We start from the raw sequence: 22,501 nt of genomic DNA on the forward strand, positions 1-22,501 counted from the left end.
ATATGCAGAAAATATCAGCAGCTTTTGCAGCAGATCTTCCATAAGCATGTATTGAAGATATTGAGCTTGCCTTGTCAAAATGTTTGAATGGTGTATCTGCACACAGAGTTCTCCAGAAACAAAACCCAAGGAAAGTAAGAATTATGGTACCAAAGCACAGAAGCCCTCACTTTATGCAGACCTGTTGGGGAAGTCTTTGGCAAATGCAGAACAGCTCTTTATGCTGCCTGTTGATTCCTCTCCTCTTTCAGAAATGGATACCCTGTTATTAGAGGATAAAAGTGCCACCTTGCTAGCTCTGACACAGCTGTAACACAGCAACATGAGACTGTAACTCTCACAGTTATCTTGCAGTGGCATATAGAAGTCAATATAAATTATATAATAACACCATATCGTTTATTAATATAAATAGCCCATAAAATAAAGTTAAAAAGAGGATTGCTCCTTATAAAAAATGTCCTGAGGTCACAACGTGTAGTCCATGGGAGGCTGTCCCATAGCCCAATGGACATTGCTGTCCAAGGTTTTCATGACAGCCAGCGTTATTCCCCCTCCAGTTTGCATCCTGGTATTCATTATTCCAAATAATTCTCTTCCCTCCTCCCTGTCTCTGGCATTTTTTGTTTAAGGTGGGGTTGTTCCTTGTGGTAGCAGCATAGATTTACAGCAGATTAAAGGCAAACACTTCCTCTTGAATTTCCTTCACCAGGTCAACCTCTTTCTTTTGGCCAACCCCACCTCTTCCTTTGAGCTTTTCCTGGTAAATCAGGGAATTTCAACAGGCTTAAATCTAAATCATCTCTGACAGCAGGGGAAAGCTTGGCCTTCACAAATACGAGACCTTGCTGTTAACTTCAGTGGGCATGAGATTCTACCTCGTGCCCATGGAAGTTTCTCTTGGTTGTCAGAACCACTGCACATACATTTTGCTCAGGAAAAGTAAGGGGAGACAGAGAGAAGACTGGAGAAATGGAAAGAGGTGCACTTCTTGTCTTTCTAATGAAAAAATGGGTCTAAGACCTTTTTAACTCCCACTGCGGTATAACAACTGTGGTACAGCCTTCCAGCACCAACCATGTCCATCCTATTCTCCAAGCCTCCATGGTACCTCAGATCACAGCTGATACACAGCTCTTCTCTCTGTACGGCCAGAAGCCACTCTGTGCTCCTCTCCCCATCTTGAAAGCCACTTAACTGAAGGGGGAACAGAGCAGGGAGAAGGATGGGGGTACAGCATGCTGAAAAGATTGACCTGGAAAAAGCGGGGTCAGCACAGAGGGAGCAGTGGGAACCCTTGAAGTACTCTGGCACCTCTCCGCAGAGGTTTCCAGACAGGCTGAGCTGTTCTCATCAGCCCTGGGCTCCCTCTGCACTAACTGCTTCCTCTTCATCTACTCCAGCCATGGTCTTCTCCTCATTCCATAACCTTGTCCCATCCAAAGGACTGCCTCCCACTTATACCTCTTGCCAACCTCTTCAGGGCTTCCTGACGACAAGTCTCCATGGTCCTTTCCACAGATCCCCCGCTCAGTCTGTTACAAGACCAGTCTGCTTGTGGTGATGTTACCCAAACACACGTCAATAAACACATCCATTATCCCGTACACTGACTTCAGCTCCTTCTGGAAGAAGGCTGAACCAGGCTGGTGGCAACAAGAGAAGTTATGACAACCAGTGTTTTTACAAGAAGTAGATTGCCTAAAGGGGTTTCAAAGTACCATTTTCAGGACAATAATCCAAAACCTAGTCTTCCCACTCACTTTTGTTCTCCACTGTTTTATAGAAGAGGGAGTGCAAATAATTCTGTAGTTGGGGACAAATCTATGGGATTTGCACCTTTGTTCTAATTTCCATTTGGTTTGGGTTTACAGGTAACTTTCTCTCCTGCTGCTCAGACTGTGCAACACCATTAAAAAAACAGTGCCTCAGTAGAGCCAGATCTGTTGACAAGACAATTCTGTAGACTGACTGATGGTTCATTTGCTCATTTTTTGTCAGACGCACAGATCATTATTCTGTCAGACTTAATTTTCGCACCATCTGCATCCTGTTAGCTTTCATTCTGCAGGTTCAGCTTCAACCCAATATGTTTTGCATTGTTCTACAATCAGTCCTTAAGGATATTTATGCCTCTAGAAAAGAAAAGTAAATTTAGCATGTTTTTTTCTGTCCCCATAGCTTTCCTCCAATGGTGACGCACCAACCTGTTCAAGTCCAGCTCTCAGGGGATGCCAAAAGCTTTCAAATACCAGTACGCTTATGAATTACCCAGTGTCTTGAAAGACTGTGGTCTTATGGCACTGTAAAAAACTAACACTCACTGTCACAGAAGAAATAAACCCCTGATTCCATGACCAGAGATAAGTTCCCTCTCTGCTTTCTCTTTGTGAAAAAAATGTAAAGTCTCTTTCCAAGGATAGTGTCACAATTAAAAGAGATCCTCCAGCTTAAAAAATACATTTTAAATAGCACATTTAAATATGCACATTTCTTCATAGAGGACTTTTTATCTTCACTCTAAAGCAAAAAGGACTCTCAACCACAGTCTGAAAGTTTTTAGGGCTGGTAGCAGCATTGCCTAAGGTAACAGTGACTCTTTCTGTTAATGGAATCAAAGAACAAAGAATCCTCCTTCCTTCCCTCTTTTAGCACCTCAAAAAGTTGTAAGCTCTGCTCTTGCATTTAATTTCTTCCTCCTACCAAATTTCTGATGAGGATAAAGGGTCTCTGGGCTTTGAAAAGCAAACAATTCCAAGGCCCCTGTTCCTTAGTACCTAGGCTAACCTGTCCTTTGCTTGAAGCTACAATTATTTTATCACTGCTGCTGAACACAAGCAAACTTGCTTGCCCCATGCCTTGAGCAGCTTGTTCCTGCTTCTGCACATCCCTTTCATCACATCAGCACAACTCCTGTTGCAGCTGGCAGTGAACTGGCTCTCATCTGGACTACCACTAGTCTGGCCCAGAAAAGACTTGGATCTACCTAGATTTATTCCTGACGCAGATCATTGCACAGCTGCGTGGACATCTGTGGAGGTGCAGGGGTGGCGGAAGGGAGAAGTGAATAACCAGGGATGGATTGCAGGAGACAAACTGCAATGCTGGCATGTGCAGCCATAGGATCTGAAACTGTAAAACTCTGCAAGAAATCTCCCTTAAGTCTGGCTCGCCCTTGACCATCTGAAATTACACCTAGAAGCGAAACAAGTCTTATCACCTTAGGACACTATTTCCAGCCATTTCCCTTGGCCTTGACCGTGTACCTACATCTGGGTCCCCTCCCAAGTAGGAGAACTTGTGAAGCCAAACACAGCAGCAGATTTTTGTAACAAAACTACCACCACAAGACCCTGAGATAGAAAATGAGGAGGAACATAACCTGAGAAGCCCCCAGAAAGTAAGCATGTTTGTCTACCCTAGTCTCATACTCCTCCTGTTACTGGCCACTGCTGCAGACAGGATCCATGGCTAGGAAGACTTCTCTTTGGACATGGTTGCTCTTCTCTTGTGCTTAATTAACCTGGTCTGATCACAGAGAAGACATTTTGACAGGGTCCTTAATCATAATTGTGACAGAGGTGCTATTGCATGGGACTTCAACCTGTACTTACAAATTATACAATAATTCATATTTTTATGTTAAAAATTCAAAATATAAAATTATATATATAAATAAAAAATATATATATAAATAAATAAAAATTATAAATATATATATAAATATAATCTTCAGGCTAGTACTTCGGCCTGAAGATTTTAATGCTTATTGCATGACTTTGAATAAATAAATATTAGTAAATCAGCAGGGAGCTGCTTGGAAAACAAGATAGGAAAAATGTGATTCAGCATAGACACCTTCCAGCAAAAACTTCACAGCTCTTAGGTGACAGTGCCAGAATGTCATTTATAATAATTTGATGGTTTCACCTCTCACCCAGTCATTCTAAAACCCTGAGTCTTCATCACACAGGGAAAATCTGAGGCCACAGAAAAAAGAAAAAAAAAAAAGCCTGCTTGAACAATATAAAGTGATTCTGCAGAAGTCTGGGGAAGGCAGAGACAGGAACCTGCAGGGGCACCAGGAGCTCTGCCTGGCACGCCAGAAGAAGTGGGAAGATTATGGGTATCATAGATAAGTATGCCAAGAGTTGGATGCTTGCAAGTAGTTTTTTCCTAGTAGCATTTTTCTACTGGTAAACAGAGAAAGCCTGTGATTTTAGACTGCTGGCCAGGTAGCTTTTTGAAAGGAAAGAACATCAGGTGTCTGATCCCATTTGGAGCAGATACATCAGCTGACAGAGAGGATTCTGGAGCCCTAACCTGGAAGGAGAACTCCGGACATCAGCCCCGTAAAAGTGCAGATAAAAGGTCCACCCTTAAGAGTCTGTATAGAGAGATCAGGGAAGGTAAAAGAGGCATTGAGCCCTGCAATTATGACAGCAGTATCTGGCAAACAAAATCTGCAGCCATGCGAACACTGAGAAATGTATCCTGATGAGAGAAGCCCTGCTGGATCTCACAGGACTATTTTCAGATGCTCTTGTACAAGAGTTGCTTTGCAAGCAAGTTACTTGTGCTTTAATCTTTCTGGGCTCAACCTTCAAATATAAAGCCAGCACTAATGGGGCTGAAAGATCTCAACACAGCAAACAAGTCTACTGTGTCCAAAGGTCACTAATTGCTGCTGCTGTGGCCGCAGAAAAACTACAATATTCTGTAGACTTCCCTCATTACCATAAGCTGTGCTATATGTTCACGTCCATCCATGTTGGAGCACCATGTGGTGTTTTCAAACTGAGACATCTCATCTCTCCTACCTGATCGACGGCATTAAATGTGACAGTTTGGATGAAAAGGTAATTGCTACAGCAAACACTCAAACCAGCTCCCTGTCACCCAAAGTCAGGCTGAGAGGTGCAGCACTGCAGAGGACTGATTTAGAAAGACTTTGATTCACTGGAGAGATGAACCAAGACCAACAGGACCGAGTTCACAGCAGGACATGTAGTGTGGAGAAATGCTAAGCACAATTCTAGAGTGGCTCCTATTTGGTGGGGTAATTGTGTCAAAGAGAAGATTCACAGGGAAAAGGTGATAAAATGAGTTACAGTGACCAGACCACTCAGATAATGCCCAAAGAGGTGAGGGCACGCTGGGATGTGTTAGCAAAAGATAAAATTTAACTGCTCCAGTCTCCGCAACACCACCAGTCCTCCACGGCAAAGCGGTGCTCACTCTTCTGTGGGTGCCTTTCAGGAGAGATGTAGCCAAACAGGAGACACCAGAGTGGGACAACCTGGACAGAACAGCGTGAACTACTGGCAAGAAAACCACCAGGCTGAACATGATCCCAGTCTTCTACTGTGAAGAGGCCATTGTAGAGAGGATGACATTGGCAAAGAACATTTAGGTTATATACTAGGGGGAAAACACTTTCTACTTATTATGAGAGTTACGTACTGGAATGGGCTACGTAGGGCAGCTTTATTGCAGACTTAAAATAAGACATAATCAGCTAATGAACAGGATTATATGATAAGGCTTCCTGTGACAGCTGAGCAAAACTGAGTGGCTTGGACAGCCTCTCCAGTTCTAGGTGCTATGTTCTCCCTAAAACCAGCGAAATACATTTACGTGGGTGTCATTTTGTTTAAAAAATCTTCCAATACAAATAAAATTAGGTTTTAAGAATCAGTTTTCCAGACTGCTAGCGCAGCTTAGGAAAACGAAAATGGGAAGAGCTAGAAATTCAGACTTAGATCTTAATTCCTGAGCTCCCCAAACCTGCAGATCTCAATGATTTTAGCAGAAAGTGTTGGCATCCTACCCTAAACTAAGTGTCTTGCAGGCCAGCTCCTGATGTACATAATATGTTCCAGGAGAGAAAATACATACTGCAAGACAATAAGAGTCAGACTGACATAAAAAGCACACATGAATGCTTCTCATTTTAATCTCATCACTTTACATGATATAATAGCTCTTTTCTTCTTGCAAGAAAAACACTTCTGCTAGAACAACCTTGATTAAAACCAAATCTGAGGCTAGGCTGAGATTCACTCTACATCTTCAGGGAAACAAACTCCCTGCCATAGGAAATTCAGTGTACTAAGGGCATGATAGTTTGCCCTTCCCTGCGGAAGACATGGGCTAGAATCCAGAACAGCTTGAAGCCCCCGTTCAGCAGCAAAACTGTCAGACTACAAGAACAGATGTTCTTACCACATTGGTAAAATACTGTGGGTTTAAAACACGAGAAAGAAGGGAGTTACAGGAAGGGGAATTCTCCCACAGCAACAACTGCAGAAACAGTCCAGCATATGGAAAGATACCCCTGCTTTCCTGAGGATAACACACGAGGGTAGGTAAATAAAAGAAGCAGAGCTCCCAGATATTGTTTTAACTTCTTGCAAGGTAAAGGCAGACTGAAGGCAAAGACACAGTGGCTGTAGAGCAGGAATTGCTGATGTGAATTTTGATTAGCTGAGAACCAGCAGCGTGCTCTTCCCTGCCCGACAGTGCTCACAGCTCCCTCAGGAGACAGAGTCTGGATTCTTTTCTGTCTGCTTTTACTCCTACCCAGAAGGAGTAAGTGTCCTTCCCCTGCACAAAGAACAATTCCTTCTCTGGTTTCCTCATATACACTGAGGAGGAGGAAGAGTGGGTATGACCAAGGCTTGACCAGATGAATGACACCACAGCCCAGCAGATCCAGAAGCTGGGTATCAGGGGGAACAGATCATAATTACCTGGGATAGACACAAGCCAAAAAGCAATCCCAAGGAGCAGCTCACATGAAGGAATACAGTGGCTTTACCAGAAATTTTGATGACAAGCAGGATGCAAGCTCGTCTGCCAAGATAACCTTATGCATAATATGTTATTCATTATCAGTGTACACGGCCCTTACATCTTCAAGGTCTGCCTCAGGGTCCCCTGCGACCTTCAGTTAGTTAGTAGAACTTGCCTCAGTTTCCCCACCTACCTCACTACTCTCAGCTGAAACTACAGCTAAACCTCATGCTCGTGAAATGCTTTTAAAATGGTATTATTCCATTCCTTTACTTTGCACATTTCTACAGCAAAATCAAAAATGTTTATCTGCTTACTGGCACATTGCAAAGAAAAAAAAAACCAAAAAAGCTTGCAAAGAAAACTGAACCTTACCAGTGAATTTTCAGGCTAGGACTAAAATGTATTTCAGAATGCTAATGAGGGCTTTATCTAAAAGTTAATCAGTAAAAAGAATTATGCAGAACAGGGCCTTCCAACATGGTACAGAGTGTTTAATGTTGCATGAATTTACACAGTAGCTGTTCTGAGCAGCAAGGCAGTCACTGAAGCAGAGCATCATCTCCTATGGAAATTATTCTTGTGGGGTGGTTTGTGGAAGTGCACACAAAAGTTCCAAATCAGCACAACGTGTTCAATCTCAGCACAAGGTATCCAAAATCCAACAATTACTCGAACGCCAGCACTGCAGAAGGCACTCAGTGCTCCTGAGACAGCAGATGGCGAGGGGTGCAGCCATAAGTTCAGAGTGCTGTTTGGAGCTAAGCTGCACAGACTGTACAGTACTGTTTGAGAACAAAACCATTCTGTTTGCTGTTCATAGGAAGAAGGAAGAGCTATTCTCGACTCCCCAGCTCATCATCAAATGTACACACACGAAGCTGCTTGCTAGTCCATCTTTTGATGAGAGATTGAGTATTAGATGTTTCGGGCCACCCACATGAAGAGGGACTGTCAATACAAAAGAAACGTTCACATGAAATTAAAAAAAAGGGGCAAGAACAGCCTCTTCACTCACCGTGGTCTCCTGAAAGCCAAACCATACTGCTGACAAGCCAGGCCAACTGTTGGGGTGTAAACGATGGGCATGAATCTCTCAATGTCAGAGGTCAGCACTCGGTAAAAAAGCTTCTCATTCCTGTCTTGTAATGTCATAAGGACAATATATCTTAAAAGTAAAATAAAATAGATACACATTAGTATTTATGGTTGTTGGCAGTTTCATAAAAAGCACTAGTGGGCTCACTCACTATGTACTCGGCTCTCCCAAGCCCTGACACTCCTCAGTGCTACATTATGAGCAGATACTTAGAGCAAAATTTCCCAGAGGACCTGGCCAGCTCCACCATCCTCACCAACAGCCCACAAAGACTCAGCAGGGTTGGAAGTCCAACCCATGCATAGCTGCAGAATTTTGGAATTTCATTGAAGACAAATGCATTGGAAAAGGTCAAAAGTAGATTTCAGGGCTACCTGGGACACAGTGGGATATAATCTTAATTATAACAAATTATCATGCAAATTGTCAGATGAAATATGCATATATGCAAATATAAATATGCACATTTCAAAGCACTGTTTGTCCTAAAGTAAAGTTTTTCCAAAAAACCTCTCCATTTTCAAATGTTCTCAATTACTTAATCACTAAAATGAGAAGGATGGCTACATTTCATTTTGGAAAAAAAAAGACAAAGCCATTAATTTAGAAAATGAAAATGTTAAATCAGCTTTGTATTATTAGTGTTGTTCAGGCTTGCATGTGCATCACTAGGTTTATGTGAGCGCTTAGTGACTTAGAATACATTACATCTCTCCAAAGATTTTTCTTTCTTGAAAACGCTTCATTGGCTAAGATTGAATTTGTCAAACTGAAGCCAGAAAAATGAGTATATCAGAAAAATAGAGATTGCAAATGATGTTCTGCCTGAGAAACTTGTGTGAACGTAATGACAAACTCCCTTTTGTGTTCAGCACCCAATTTTGCAGCATGGCTTCAGAAAAAGCATCACACATTGCCAACAATATATGATTTGCAAGATCAACACAGGCATTTATGACACAGAAAAACCAATGTAATTGCTCTACAGCAGAAGAGTCCTGCTGCCTCAGTCCCCAGATCAACGGCAACTGAGACAGATGGAGATGCAAACCTCACCATCCATCACAACAGCAGTCAAACACCTTCTTCCACTGATAACTCTGATGAACAATACTGGAAGCAATGGAAGCTCAGGAACAGAAACATTAGTCAATACACATCATTGCTTCTGCTTTTTATTTTTATCCTACCAGTTGGCAGGTTCTTTCTTACTGCTCTTCCATCCAGTATTTTAGTGAATGCGTTGATGAGCATTCGGATAGGTACATGCGGTACATGTGGTCATTCTACCTCCAGTGCCCTGAAGCATGGACTGACTGCCTTTTTGTTGTGCACTTGTACCTGAAGTACAGTGAATTGCTTGCCTAAGACCAGAGATCTCCAGCAGTGTGGTGGTTGAAAAAAGCAGTACCAGTGCTATTTTGGGACCGGGATGGCATGTAACTGAGGTGAAGGTGGACAGGCCAGAATAAAGACTGCCGGTGCTGGAGAGTATGGACAGCTGGAAAAAAGTGCCTCTTGGGGAAACCTGTAAGCTTTGAAGCAGGAACCTCAGGTCTTCCTGGGGACTTCAAGAAACTGAAAATTAAAGGGGAAGGGAGATGGAAATTTGATGTTTTTGACATACTTGTCTAGATCATTAGATTTGTTCTCGTAGTTTTTCATCACACGGAGCACTTGAACATCTTGGCTCAAGAAGCAAGGAGGAAGGAGGCCATGAATTCCCAGCTGCAGCCTCTCTTCAAGCGTAAAAGCCATTCCCTGGGAAGAAGAGAGGAAGGCATGTTCAAATGGCATGCTATGCACTACTAGAGTAAGCGACATCATGCAACTCCCGAGGGCCCCGAGGCAGTCCTCCCCTGCAGGGACCGTGGGGCTCGGACCACCCAGACCCTACAGCTTCTGGATTAGCAGTCTCAGCGCCAGCAGGGTTTTGATGATTCTCACTCTTTTGCTGTTTTAATTTGGTAGGTCTCTATAGTGCACATATCTTTAGAGTGTATATATCCTTAGGGTTTTTTTCAGTTTATGCTCTTCTTAGATTACTTAATTAGCTTATGCTTACTAGGTTTAATGGCCTTCCTGAAAGCCCAGCTCTCGGTCTTTTACAAATCACATAACAGGTTTAGAATTATAGAATCACTTAGGTTGGAAAAGGCCTCTGAGATCATCAAGCCCAACCATTAACCTAACAATGCCAAGCCCACCACTGAACCATGTCCCTAAGCACCACATCTACACAGCTTTTAAATACCTCCAGGGATGGGGGCTCAACCGCTTCCCTGGGCAGCCTGTTCCAATGCTTGACAACCCTTTCGGTGAAGAAAATTTTCCTAATCTCCAATCTAAACCTCTCCTGTCACAACTTGAGGCTGTTTCCTCCTGTCCTATCGCTTGTCACTGGGAGAAGAGACCGACCCCCACCTGGCCACAGCCTCCTGTCAGGCAGTTGTAGAGAGCAGAAGGTCCCCCCTGAGCCTCCTTTTCTCTGGGTTAAACGCCCCCAGTTCCATCAGCTGCCCCCCCCGAGCTGTGCCGCAGCCCCTTCCCCAGCCCCTGCCCGGCTCTGGACACGCTCCAGCCCCTCCGGGTCTGTCTGGGGGTGAGGGGCCCAACGCTGAGCCCAGGGCTCGAGGGGCGGCCGCACCAGGGCCCGGCACAGGGGGACGGGCACTGCCTGGCCCTGCTGGCCACGCTGCTGCTGACACCGGCCAGGGCGCTGCTGGCCGCCGTGGCCACCTGGGCACACTGGGGGCTCATGCCCAGCCGGCTGCCGACCAGCCCCCCCAGGCCCTTCCCCGCCGGGCAGTTCCCAGCCCCCTGCCCCCAGCCCGCAGCGCTGTGGGGGGCTGGTGTGACCCACGGGCAGGGCCCGGCACTCAGCCCTGTTGGGCCTCATACAACTGGCCTCGGCCCCTCGGCCCGGCCTGCCCAGACCCCCTGCAGAGCCCCCTGCCCCCCAGCAGGTCACACTGCCCCCAGCTCGTGTCCTCTGCAAACCCACTGCGGGTGCGCTCCATGCCCCTCGTCCAGGTCATCGATGAAGATACCGAACAGAACTGGCCCCAGTACTGAGCCCTGGGGGACCCCACTGGCGACTGGCTGCAAACTGGATTTCTCTCCGTTCACCATCACTCTTTAGGCCCAGCCATCCAGCCAGTTTTCTACCCAGCCGACAGTACACCCACCCAGGCCATGAGCAGCCAGTTTCTCCAGGAGAATGCGGTGGGAAACAGTATCAAAGTTTTTACTGAAGTCTCTGTAGACAACGTGCACAGCCTTTTCCTCATCCACCAAGCGGGTCACCTTGCCATAGAAGGAGATCAGGTTCATCAGGCAGGACCTGCCTTTCATAAACCCACACTGGCTGGGCCCGATCCCCTGGCTGTCCTGTGCATGCCATGTGATGGCACTCAGGGTGATCTGCTCCACAACCTTCCCCAGCATCAAGGTCAGGCTGACAGGTCTGTAGTTCCCTGGATCCTCCTTCTGGCCCTTCTTCTAGACCGGCATCACACTGGCTAACCTCCAGTTAGGAAAGATTTAGATTTGGATACTGAATAGTATACCCAACTCATCAACTCATCATAGTATACCTAATTCATCAACTTCAGTTACCTTATGGTTTTCCACCACACACAATGTGTATTAACAGCACATTAGCAGCACAGAAGACAGACACGACAGGCAGGATGCTTTCTCAGTGCTTTTTTTTAATTCAAGGAGTATATACAGTGCCACAAGTCTTACAGACTGGCTGTCACTGGCCCACAGATGAAGCTTGAATGCTAGATTGAGTGGGATAACCCTGCTCTTATGGGACAATTTCATCCTTCCTAGGCAGAAGCCTGATCGTGTCCCACTCCCATGCATGCAGGGGCTGATGCTCCAGACGACCAGCAGCGCCCTGTGCTAGACTCAGCCTGATGAATAGCAACGGTAAATGCATTCTGCAGGCTGTGAAGAAGATTAAAAAAGGTCTTAGTCCTTAATTAATGGGATTTCTGCTATGCTGATAGCAGATTAGACAGCAGGATAGAAGGAAACATTTTCAGAACCGTCTAAGGAGCTTAAATCCCAGCAAAAACTTCACCCATAACTAACCAACCGACTCATATCTTGATGAACAGCTGGCAGTAAAATATTCAAAATCAGTAATTTTTGGACTACATCTAGTCAAGCACACAGACAAATGCTTTAAAAAAATCTTAATGAGCAGCTTTATGACTACATAGCTGTTAAAATGTTATTTTCTTCCATGGATTTAGTGTTTCCCTCTGACAAATAACTGTTATTACCATTGCACAAGAAAATCTGAGGATGTATCTCGATGAACTTGGGTTTGGCAGCCTTCCCTCACCTCCTGTTGCTTGTTCCTGTCCCTGTGCCATCCCAATGGTTGTGCCAGCGCAAGCATGTGTGCAGTCACATGGTTAATCAGTGAAAGGAAGTACCTGGATTAAAAATAACCAGGTCATCTGAGCTCAGAGCAGCTCCCCTGGCTGACGATACACTGTAGATGGCTCTACAGACATCGGCACAGCCCCTGGGGACATACAGCCATGGGAATGGACTGCTGGAAGAGCCATTCACTTCTAAGTGGTGAATACACTTGTAAGCTGGTGAAAAAGTCTGTCAAACTATCAGTGATGCCAAGTAACCTGTGACAGGAAAGAGGAAAAGACTGAAACTGATTCTCCTGTTTGCCAGATCCATGCTTTGAGCATAGTATGACACTTCTTTTCCTAGTAAACTGTGTACTAGCAAAATTTTTTTTTTTTAAAAAAAGTTTTCATATGTTTCAGAAAAAATATTCAGCCTCTAGGACATCTGAGAAGAAAATCATCTTTATCCCAGAAGCATTTTCAAAGTTTTTTCTGCTGGGTATTAGGATAGAGCCAAATATTTTTGAAATCTTTGATGTAAGAACATGGCAGAGAGAAATCATTCCTCTCCCAGCCAGCAGACCAGGAGTCAGCAGTTGCCTAGGAGGTGGGAGGTCAAGATTTTGCTGTCAAACCCAGAAATGAGATCGAGGTCTCTGTGGTCATTGTTGAATGGAGTGCCCAGGACATGGCTGGTTCTGCTGAAGCGCCTGACATTTATGACTCAAATTTCCTTCCTGGACCTGAGAAGCCTTTCCCTAAATGAGTTTCATAGCAGAAATGCTAGGTTCCCACAAGATAAAGTTCGAGTTTTTCTGAGTCATCATTTCTGAATTTAAAAGCCCCAACATGTTCTCATCAGAAAAATAGTAACCATCCACATTCTCCACACTGGAGCCTTCTGAAATATTAGACTAAGATCAACATCAGTTCTCGGTCAGTATTTGGCTTTACACTGGCAATATTATATCACAGCAGAGAAAATACAGCTAACTGTGGAATGTCAAAGTTTATCTGCAATGAATGGGAAAAAATAAAAAGATACAATTTCAAACCATTTACTTCCTGCAGCCTTTGAACATGGAAGATAGATAATGGGAGACAGAAATATTTGGCAGTAAACACTCCACTTGCTCGTCTAGAGGGAGTCATATCACAGCTTGGCTGCTCAGGGTCTCAGACCTGATCTCAGACCAGCTTAGCAAAAAAAGTAAACCAGTGATGCTTACTCTCCCAAAAGAGGTAGAAAAGGCCGAAACACACTGTCCTAGGCATTATTGCCCCCAAGCACTAAAAATCTTCTTGCAGGATTTTTTTCAATAGGAAAAAAGGTCTTTCAGTTATTTGCCACGCACTAAAATAGTGAAAAGCTTCACCATTTCAACAAATGATCACACACCCAATACAAGAAAAAAACTTCTATATTTCAGCTCATTTCTGTTCAAGGTTATACCATGACACCCTACGACACCAGCAGTCTGCACGGCCACTGGTAGTCCCCCGTTTTGCTTCCAGTGGGTTGGACATCCCCAACGACCCAGCATGGGCAGGAGTTCCCTTTGCCCAGGGGTGCTGTGAGATCCGTGATGGAATTACAGCTGCCAGGAGGGTGAAGCACCTGTATTTGGGCACTTGCCCTTCAGTCCCACTGGGACTTTTTTCTCCTTTTAGGGGGAAATTGGCTGAAAAGTGTTCAGCAGTGTGCTGGGAAACCTCTTGAAGTGGTATTGGGAATTAATGTAATAATTAGTAAGACTGAATAAGGCCAAAAGGGACCGTGGGGTTGTACAGCAGTTTGTCTGTGTAACTAGGGCTGGGAGGGACATTTGTGCGTGCCTTGGGCACAATGCCGCTTGGTGCTTAATTTCTGGCTAGTTTTTAGGTCTGCACAGTGCCAGGAGTATCTCCGTGTCTCCAGTGCCAACTCACTATTTTAAGACACAGCAAATACAAGACTCCGAACTTGAATCTTAAGCAATTTGGAGATCTATGCGCATGAATGCATGTTTCTGGACGGTGAGAGCAGATTGAACTGTTTAAACACCACAGTTGTGCTGTTAACAGTCCAAGGGTAAGCACGGTTGTACTAATATACAACATCTCTAGCTCACTGCACTTTTGCATTTATTTCATTTGAACGAGCTATACCAGTACAAGCATCTTCATACTGGAGCAACTGCAGCCATGTGAGATGAGGAAGTCGCTGCCTTCACAATCAAGTTAAATCTCCAAAACACTTTTAAGTGCAGAGCTGGTCCATCATACAGTGGCACTGTGGCAGGGTTGGGAGCAGAGCAGAAATTGCCTGCTCTAACTTTGAAGGCTGCTTTCTGAAGTTTCTCGGAAGGTCTAGGAGTAGGACCCCTGGGTGAAGTGGTTATATTCACTGAAACAGCACAGCGTGAAATGAATTTGGAAACACATTCTGCCCCAGATCAAAAGCTGGAATTCACTGAGGTATTGCTATGTTTAAGATTAAAGCTTTTAGGGTTGGATTTTTTTTTTAAGACTGCCTGAAAGCCATATTGTACCACTCTTTTTCTGGTCTTGAAAGGTCTAATGATTAGATGGTGAGCCACAGCCCTGCAGAGCTAAAGCCAGGTGCTCCAATTCATTTTTAAATGTGTGGGAAATGAGTTGGCATGGAGAGGGCAGATGCTATGTCACTACCCAAAAACAAAGGCAAAAATATCAGCTGCCCACAAGGCTTCACGCTATGTAGGGGCTAAGCCAGGGGTTTTGTTCTGAAAAGGGCTTGCTGCAAAGAACCTCAAATGCTTCTGTTCTCTTATCACTGACAACACCATGTCTGTTATGTGGCAGCTCCCTCTTTGCAGCTCAAGCCCATAAAAGCCACTTCAGAAACGGAAGGGTGAAGCAAATTCACAGATAATGATGAGTTTTATCACTGCCTGTACTCTCTAGCAATCAGAAGGGAGCATTTCACTCAGGGATGAAAACAAGCAGGAGGGATGCTAGCATGGCTCAGCCTTGTCATTTACTCATTAGAGATCATACTTCCGTAAGTGGGAACAAAGACACAAAACAGTAGCTCCTAGCGTAGGAGAAAACTGTTGTTGAGGTAATGGGGGCTTAATCAAGGGCTGAATTAGGCCTTACCTAGTAAAGAACATGCAGAGTCCACTGTGGCTCAGGCCATCTCCAGCTGCTCAGCATCTGTTTGGAGCAAAGTCTTGGCTCGCTGCAACTTTCCATGTCCCTCTGCTCTAGAGTGCACGAGCAGCCACAGCACAGGGAGGGCTGTGGGGTGGCTTGGGTGGCCAGACCAAGGGGTTTATGCAGTTTGTACAGTCCCAGGCCACCGCCCTCTGAAGCTGCAGCTCTCAGGCAGCCTTTGGGACCACAGTACCTAATCCACACAACTGGAAACTGGCCTGGCAGTTTCTGAGCTGAGTACACAAGGATCAGTGAACATCTCCCAACCCTCTGGAAAACAGGCCCTGGAACAGGGAACTTCCTAGTTTGATAACAGCAGAGTGCTGGAAGGGGACGCCGGGGAAATACAGACACACAGGGATCACCACTGCAGGCTGCAAGAGCAGGCACAACTAATCCGCTTCTTCTTTATCATTAGTACGTTAACAGCCATGCTAGGAAAGTCCTAATAAGTCAGGGAACTTAAAGGCTTATTCTGTACATATTTTTCCTGTAATGTGTTTTCCATAGATATTTGCACCTGTCTAATTTTACAGCCGGGATGTACTTTGACTATTTGCAAGCAAAAGTTCCTCCTGTAAGGGGTCAGTGCCAGAAGCTAAACTAATCCCTACTGAGACTGTACACAGGGGCCGGGGAGCAGAGAGCAACAGCAGGGAACATTGATTTTCTACACTATGAAAGATTTTTCGGCAAAGGTCAGATCCTGCTGTGGCCTCCTTGGCTCCAGCTGACTTGATAACCCTCTTCACAATGCTCCTTCACAGCTGCTCAAGCTTCTCTTGCTGGCGTGGATGGACTGACACAGGCCTTGTCCTGCCCTGCATCCCACGCTGGAAAAGCTGTATGGAAAACATTACTTGCATAAAAAGCAGGAAGGAGAGGAGGAACATCAGAGAAGTAATCCTTCATTTTCACATTTTACATGTCTTGTAGCTTCTTATTAATTTGTATGTGTTTGTGCTCTTAGGCTTGGAAGAAACCCAAACCTGTGATGCTTTGGTGTATGGGGAAGACATCAGCATGTCTTCTCTGAAACCTGGAAAGAAGACTCCCCACTGTCCCTTCTCAGTAGTTATTGCTGGGCAAGCATTTTCTTGACTAATTTACAAACTCTTCTCACAGTGTGTGTCTCTTTCTGGGTTCAAAGTCACCAGCTGAAAAATCCCACACTTTTGCCCATCCCCTTTGTTACAAAGTGATATAATAGTGGATTTCTAATCTTTTCATACCACTGTTCCTTCCTCTCCCACAGAGCCTGGGAATGTTAAAAAACCCTCCAAGACCAAGATAATTAAGCAACTCAACTTCATGTTTGTTTCAGTTCCCGGGGAACCATCTTTAATGAGGTCCACTAACTCTATTACAATGTGAGTTGTCCATACTATTAATGAGGTTTTACCAGTAACTGTTTTCTTGTCTGCAGGTAACTTCCTTTCACTGGATTAGAACGACAAATTTCCATTATTCTTCTCATTTTTACCTTGTCCTACAACAGTGACTTTTGATTTACATCAACGTAAGAGTGAGCAGAACTGGAACATGACAAAGTCCCTGTGCCAGAATACTTACTGACCAAGCACCTGATCCTTCACAGTTTATCTCACAGAAGCAAATCCTTTCCTGAGGAGGACATCCCTGATGGGCATGTGACAGGCAAGATGTGACAGGGTCACAGGCAAGAAGAAGCAAAGCCATGCTGTTCCTGCATGTTCCCAGGTGTTGTCGAGGTTTACCTCAATAAATCTTGCAAGACAAATGTCTTCAGGATTTTGTTCATTTATTCATTAATCCACAGGAAGAACTTGAGCAGTAAACTCTTCAAGCCCTGCTCTGTGATTTCAGACTGCAGGGGTACAGCTCTATACCAAATCTGGCAAAGAATTCATTAATATTTCCCACAGTTTGCCAGCCTCCAGGGCTCCTTAGGAAAAAAAAATAAAAAAAATCCATATGCTAGAAATTGTATGTGTTTAGTCTGCAAACAAGAACCTGCTGCATTGAGAAAAAGAGATTTTTAAAGCTGAACTAGATAAACTTCCCCAAACAACATCTTGTTTGGCATATTGGTTTTGTGAAGGAACTATGAACTTCGCAGACGGGTAAAAATAGCATCATTGCTCTACTAATAGGAAAGGTGAAGACTGACAATTAATGCCACGTAAGAAGTGACAAGATACAGCTGGGTTTTTTTTAAGAAACTCACGTTTTTCGGTTCCTTGTTTCTTCTCACAAAAGCAGTTATTAAGATCCTCACAGAGTTCTACCCAAGGTAATGGGAATACTTCTTTGGTTTTAGTGAGAAATAGGTTAGGCTGGTATTTCTTTTGAGATTTTGACTAGATTCACAGATGCCTTTACATGCATGAAGTGTCTAAATACAAGCTTCAGTGTCTTCCAATAAAGGAGAAGAGTAAAATCACTGCATGGAGAATACAACTGCCATGCTACACAAAAACCTGGTGTCAGGGGCAAAAAAAGAGAGAAATGCTGAGAAATTATTAGGAGCAACAGAGCAGCACGGAATCCCAAATGGCATGGGACACATGGTGCATGAATACATGCAAACAACAGAGTAAAAGACTGTTCCTGCCCAGATGAGCCTAAAATGTAAAGTACTCACTGGTTTCTTTTTCACGTATAGCAAAATACTGGGTAGAGACGGGAGGTATGATGGCACAAGCAGTAATGAGAACGTCAGGTTCTAGGCTACAGCCAAGCGCATCGTCAGATTCCTGAGGCAAACAGCAAATTCTCAGGACCCTATCAAAAAATATCCCACGTGATCCTGGCACACAGATCCCAGTGGACTGGTCCTCCTGACTCCCAAGAAAATGAAGACACCCTGGTGTCTTTGTTCATCCTCTACATGATTCCCAGTCTCCTTGTATAATTCCACATCTGTTTTACACCTACCATTGTCACACCTTTACATGCCAATTAGTCAGTGAAATGAGCTAGTCCACGACAGAAATTAAAAGCTCATAATCCACATGGCTATCCATCTCAGCTGTGGGGGATGCTATTTGTTCACCTCATGGGGAGAGGGAGCAGGGTAAAACCAGTTCGCTGCAGGAGATTTGCCCAGCACAAAACAGTATTTCTGTCAGAATATGGCAGTTTCTGTGATGCTGCAGACACACATTTCTCCCAATATGATGTCGCCCCTAGACAGGAAGAATACAGCATAAATTACAATGCTTGCATTCCTAAGTCTATGAAAACCAGCCCTCATCCTCAATTCGAACAAGCAAGTATGTTTGAGAAGAAAGATCAAGGCAATTTTAAGGTTTAAATGTGATCCAAAACATTAAGAGGATACAGTTTTAAAAGCCAGTTTTACAATGCCTGGAAACTTCTCCCACTGTACAGGCAGCTGGTCATGTGAATCCTGGTTGTATATAATTTGAGTTCGGTGGTACAGAGAGCACTAACTTCCTTTTGAGGTTCCAGCAAATTACATAAAATGAGGCTTGTGCGCTTACTGCTCGCACGCAAACTACATCATGCTGTGGGTTTGGAGGATGGGAGTCTCTCCACAAGTTGTATCTCATTTGCTGTTGCCGCTCCAGCAAGTGAGGTTGCTTCAAATGTAGGTTGGATCTGGATTACAGTTAATGGATGATTGCTGATGGCTGTATTTGGTTAAAGACCACTGAAATGCACTGCCTAAGCTGTAGAACTAGCTGTTTCACAACAAGATCGCTTGGGTGGAAGCTTAATCTGAATGAAACCAAGAGTAGTTTTGTTACAGACTTTACCAGAGATGACTTCTCCACTGTACCATTCGTATGTCCTTGTATGCTTCTTCTACCAAAGCTCTGTAGAAAGGAACCATCAGCAGCAGCTTCTTGAACAGTACCAGATGCTCTCTCATTCCCATCTAATCCAGGAAAAGCAGGCTTGGCTTCTGAACCACCATTCTGATAGCTGTTTAATGAGATGCCTGCTTCAGTGCACTACGGGGATTTGAGATGCTTACGAAACATTCAGATACCCCCTCAGATAAGATTCTGGAGAAAGGCAATGTCTTCCCTTAAAAATTAGGAATATGAGAAATAAAGAAGGCTCTAAATAAGGAATCTGTCATCTCAGTACAACAAATGCACTAGAAAAAACACCACTAAGCTCTCCTCCACTTACACAGCCACCACTTGAAGACAACTACACATGCAGGTAAACACAAAGCATCCTGCAGGAAATCTGCAAGCCTCCATTTCCCGTTTGAGTAATTTGCCCTGGTTTTGTTTTTCCCCTCACTGCTTCTGCAGTCCATCTGCACTGTGAAGTCGCTGATGGACTTCAATCCAGGCAGCTTATGCTGGGGCTCAACAGAGAAACTAGCTATCATGAAGTGCACAGGGCCAAGGTACACTCACCCACTGTGGTACCCAGCGGCATTGCAACACACCAGCTGAAGAGACCTACAGCACTCTCCGGAGTGTCCAGCTTCCCTTTGGAAAGTAAGAGGAGATCCTCGCGCTCTCCTCATTTGGCAGCTCACCTTAGAGTTTAGCTGTGCTTTGCACCATGATGATATTTTTCTTCCCACTTCTCAGCCTTCCACCGGCTCAGCTCTCTGATGGTCTTTTATTTCGCCTCTCAAGGCATTATGCACCTTGCTTTACTCTAGCATTTCTACAGCTGTATTTCACAAAACCAGTCTTTAACACTGACAGGTAGCTAAAGCTGTATGTATTGCACACACACATATATACATATATATCTGTAGCACAAACGTCCTTTTCCAGTCCAGCCTCCAGCCAGCCCTAAGATGATCTCCATGCTGACCTCAGGGGCTGTTGTTTTGCCAAGGACATGTTTTGCTTAAATGCTGAGATCAGTCATCCAACTGTCCAAACTACTTTTGGCATCACCAGGAGAGTAGCTAGCCCACCGTGACTACCCTCTGACCCAGTCCCTCGTCCTCCTCCTCGTCTGAGTATTTTACTTCAAACTTTTTCTTCCTTTTTCATGCAGAGGGGAAAAAGGAAGATGCATGAAGTGCTCACAAAAGTGCAATCTGACCTTTTGTGTCTACAGCTCTCATCACCTTTGCGTGCACTCTCCCAGCTATCCTGGTCTATTGTCAACTCGATTTGAGCTGTCTCTAAATTATACACAGTTGAATGCACAGCACTCGGCATGCTTGGCCCCGATACCGGAGCATCTGGACTGCAATTTGTACAATAACACAAATACAAAACGATACATCCTTTCTAACGTACTTCCCCCCCAGGACCTCTAAATATTCTTCCAATTATATAGTTCTTTTATTTTCCACTTTTTTTGCTCCTCAAAACTTCAGCTCTATTTTTCCCATATGGTGTGAGAAAAACTATGTCCAAATACTCCAGGTGATAAAATACCACTAATTTTATACAAGTGCTTCAATTTTTATCACTTGCTTGAGATCAAGCTTAACCACTTCCAGTCTCAAAAGCATCCACTGCACTACCAAGATATTTACACCAAACTATAAATCAAATAACTAATAAAGTTCCTGAGATTTTCCCAAAAAAGTTCAAAAAAAGAAAACTCCCATCCTCCTCTTCCAACTGTTTTTAATCAAGGGCAGTATGAAACAAGTTATCCAAGTCCAGGATGGGGGGGGGAAAAAAAAAAGTACAATTACTCTGAGATGAAATTTAAAGATTAAAACCCTTTTGATTCCCTGAGCTGTTTGACAAACATCTCTGTGGAACAGGAATTGCAGCAAGATGTTATAAACCATTTGTCAGTTTGCAACATGTGTGACCACATGTTGGTCAAGACAGCTGAACTGTTCATTATTACTAGGAAGCTGTAAATCGCCCTTTTGGCAAACCTTCAAATGAGTTTAGAAAAAAACCTGGTTCTGTTCTTGATTCCAATAGATGCTATAATTTAAAATGCAAATAATATTGTTCTTGGCATGGCTGCTGCCTGTCCACCTCAGCACAATTACTCCAGCCTCTCCTAGCTTGGACGAGTACTATCTGAGGCCAACGCAACAGCTTCCTTCCTCCAACAGAACATCTATTCTTCTGTAACCGAAACAATTTGGCTAAATGACACAAAGATGAAATGTGACTGCAGCAAGGGTAACAAACACAGCCCAGGCTCCTTGAATACACAAGTGTTATCTGAAAATAAATTGCTATATTAATGATCAGGAGAACGCAATGGCTAGAGCATTGATTTCCCTCATGCACGCCTGTTTTTTTTAGGAGGTATCAGCTGATGAATCAAACCTTTAAACCTGCCATTCAAAGTTGGGTTGCAGCTTAATAATACTTGCCTTGCTGAAAGAGCATGGTGCAGTGCCGGGAGCACTGGAGGCAGAACCAGCCAGCCAGAGTCCGCAAACACTGGAACGGTTTTCACTTATGACCTGCTGTGAAAGACCTGCATGAAGGACAACGGGATGGCCACTGATTTTGTTTCCTTCAAAACCAGCCAGTGACACTGGGCGCATCTCTGGGAAGAGACCTCTCAAACTCAGGTTTCAGTTCAGGGTTTTGATTCTCCTCTGCCTGGCACCACAGTCATGCAGCAACATCGGACTAAGGCAAATGTAAAATGACTTTGAACTTGCTCAGTGTTTGAAATAACCAAAGCCCTGGATATTCAGAGCTGACGAGCTAGAGGGAGACATTACTGTGATCTGTCAAAATATAAAAGGTGCTTATAGGAAAGATGGGGACAGACTTTTTAGTAGGGCCTGCTGTGACATGACAAGGGGTAACAGTTTTACATTGAAAGAGGGTAGGTTTAGACTGGACATAAGGATGACATTTTCCCAGATGAGAGTGGTGAGGCACTGGCCCAGGCTGCCCAGAGCAGCTGTGGGTGCCCCATCCCTGGCAGGGCTCAAGGCCAGGCTGGACGGGGCTGGGAGCAGCCTGGGCTGGTGGAAGGTCCCTGCCCATGGCAGGGGGTTGGGACTAGATGGTCTTTAAAAGTTTCTTCTGACCCAAACCACTCCACAAGTCTATATTCTGGGGAAAACAAGGCTATACTTTGGCATCAGTATGATTTTGTCAGTGCTCAATGATTATATGAT

General features: G+C 44.3%; 1 protein-coding gene across 1 annotated transcript in view; it reads right to left on the bottom strand.

The window, feature by feature from the left end:
* ME3 (malic enzyme 3) overlaps positions 1 to 22,501 on the bottom strand; it is a 136,073-nt gene that overhangs the window by 51,964 nt on the left and 61,608 nt on the right. Inside the window, exons 2-3 of the mRNA XM_055703113.1 lie at positions 9,522 to 9,655; positions 7,814 to 7,963 (exon numbers count right to left, since the gene is read on the bottom strand). Coding sequence (XP_055559088.1) covers positions 7,814 to 7,963; positions 9,522 to 9,655 — 284 coding nt within the window. The remainder of the gene's footprint in view (positions 1 to 7,813; positions 7,964 to 9,521; positions 9,656 to 22,501) is intronic.

This window comes from Falco cherrug, chromosome 2, assembly GCF_023634085.1.
Source record: "Falco cherrug isolate bFalChe1 chromosome 2, bFalChe1.pri, whole genome shotgun sequence".
NCBI classification, from domain to species: Eukaryota; Metazoa; Chordata; class Aves; order Falconiformes; family Falconidae; genus Falco; species Falco cherrug.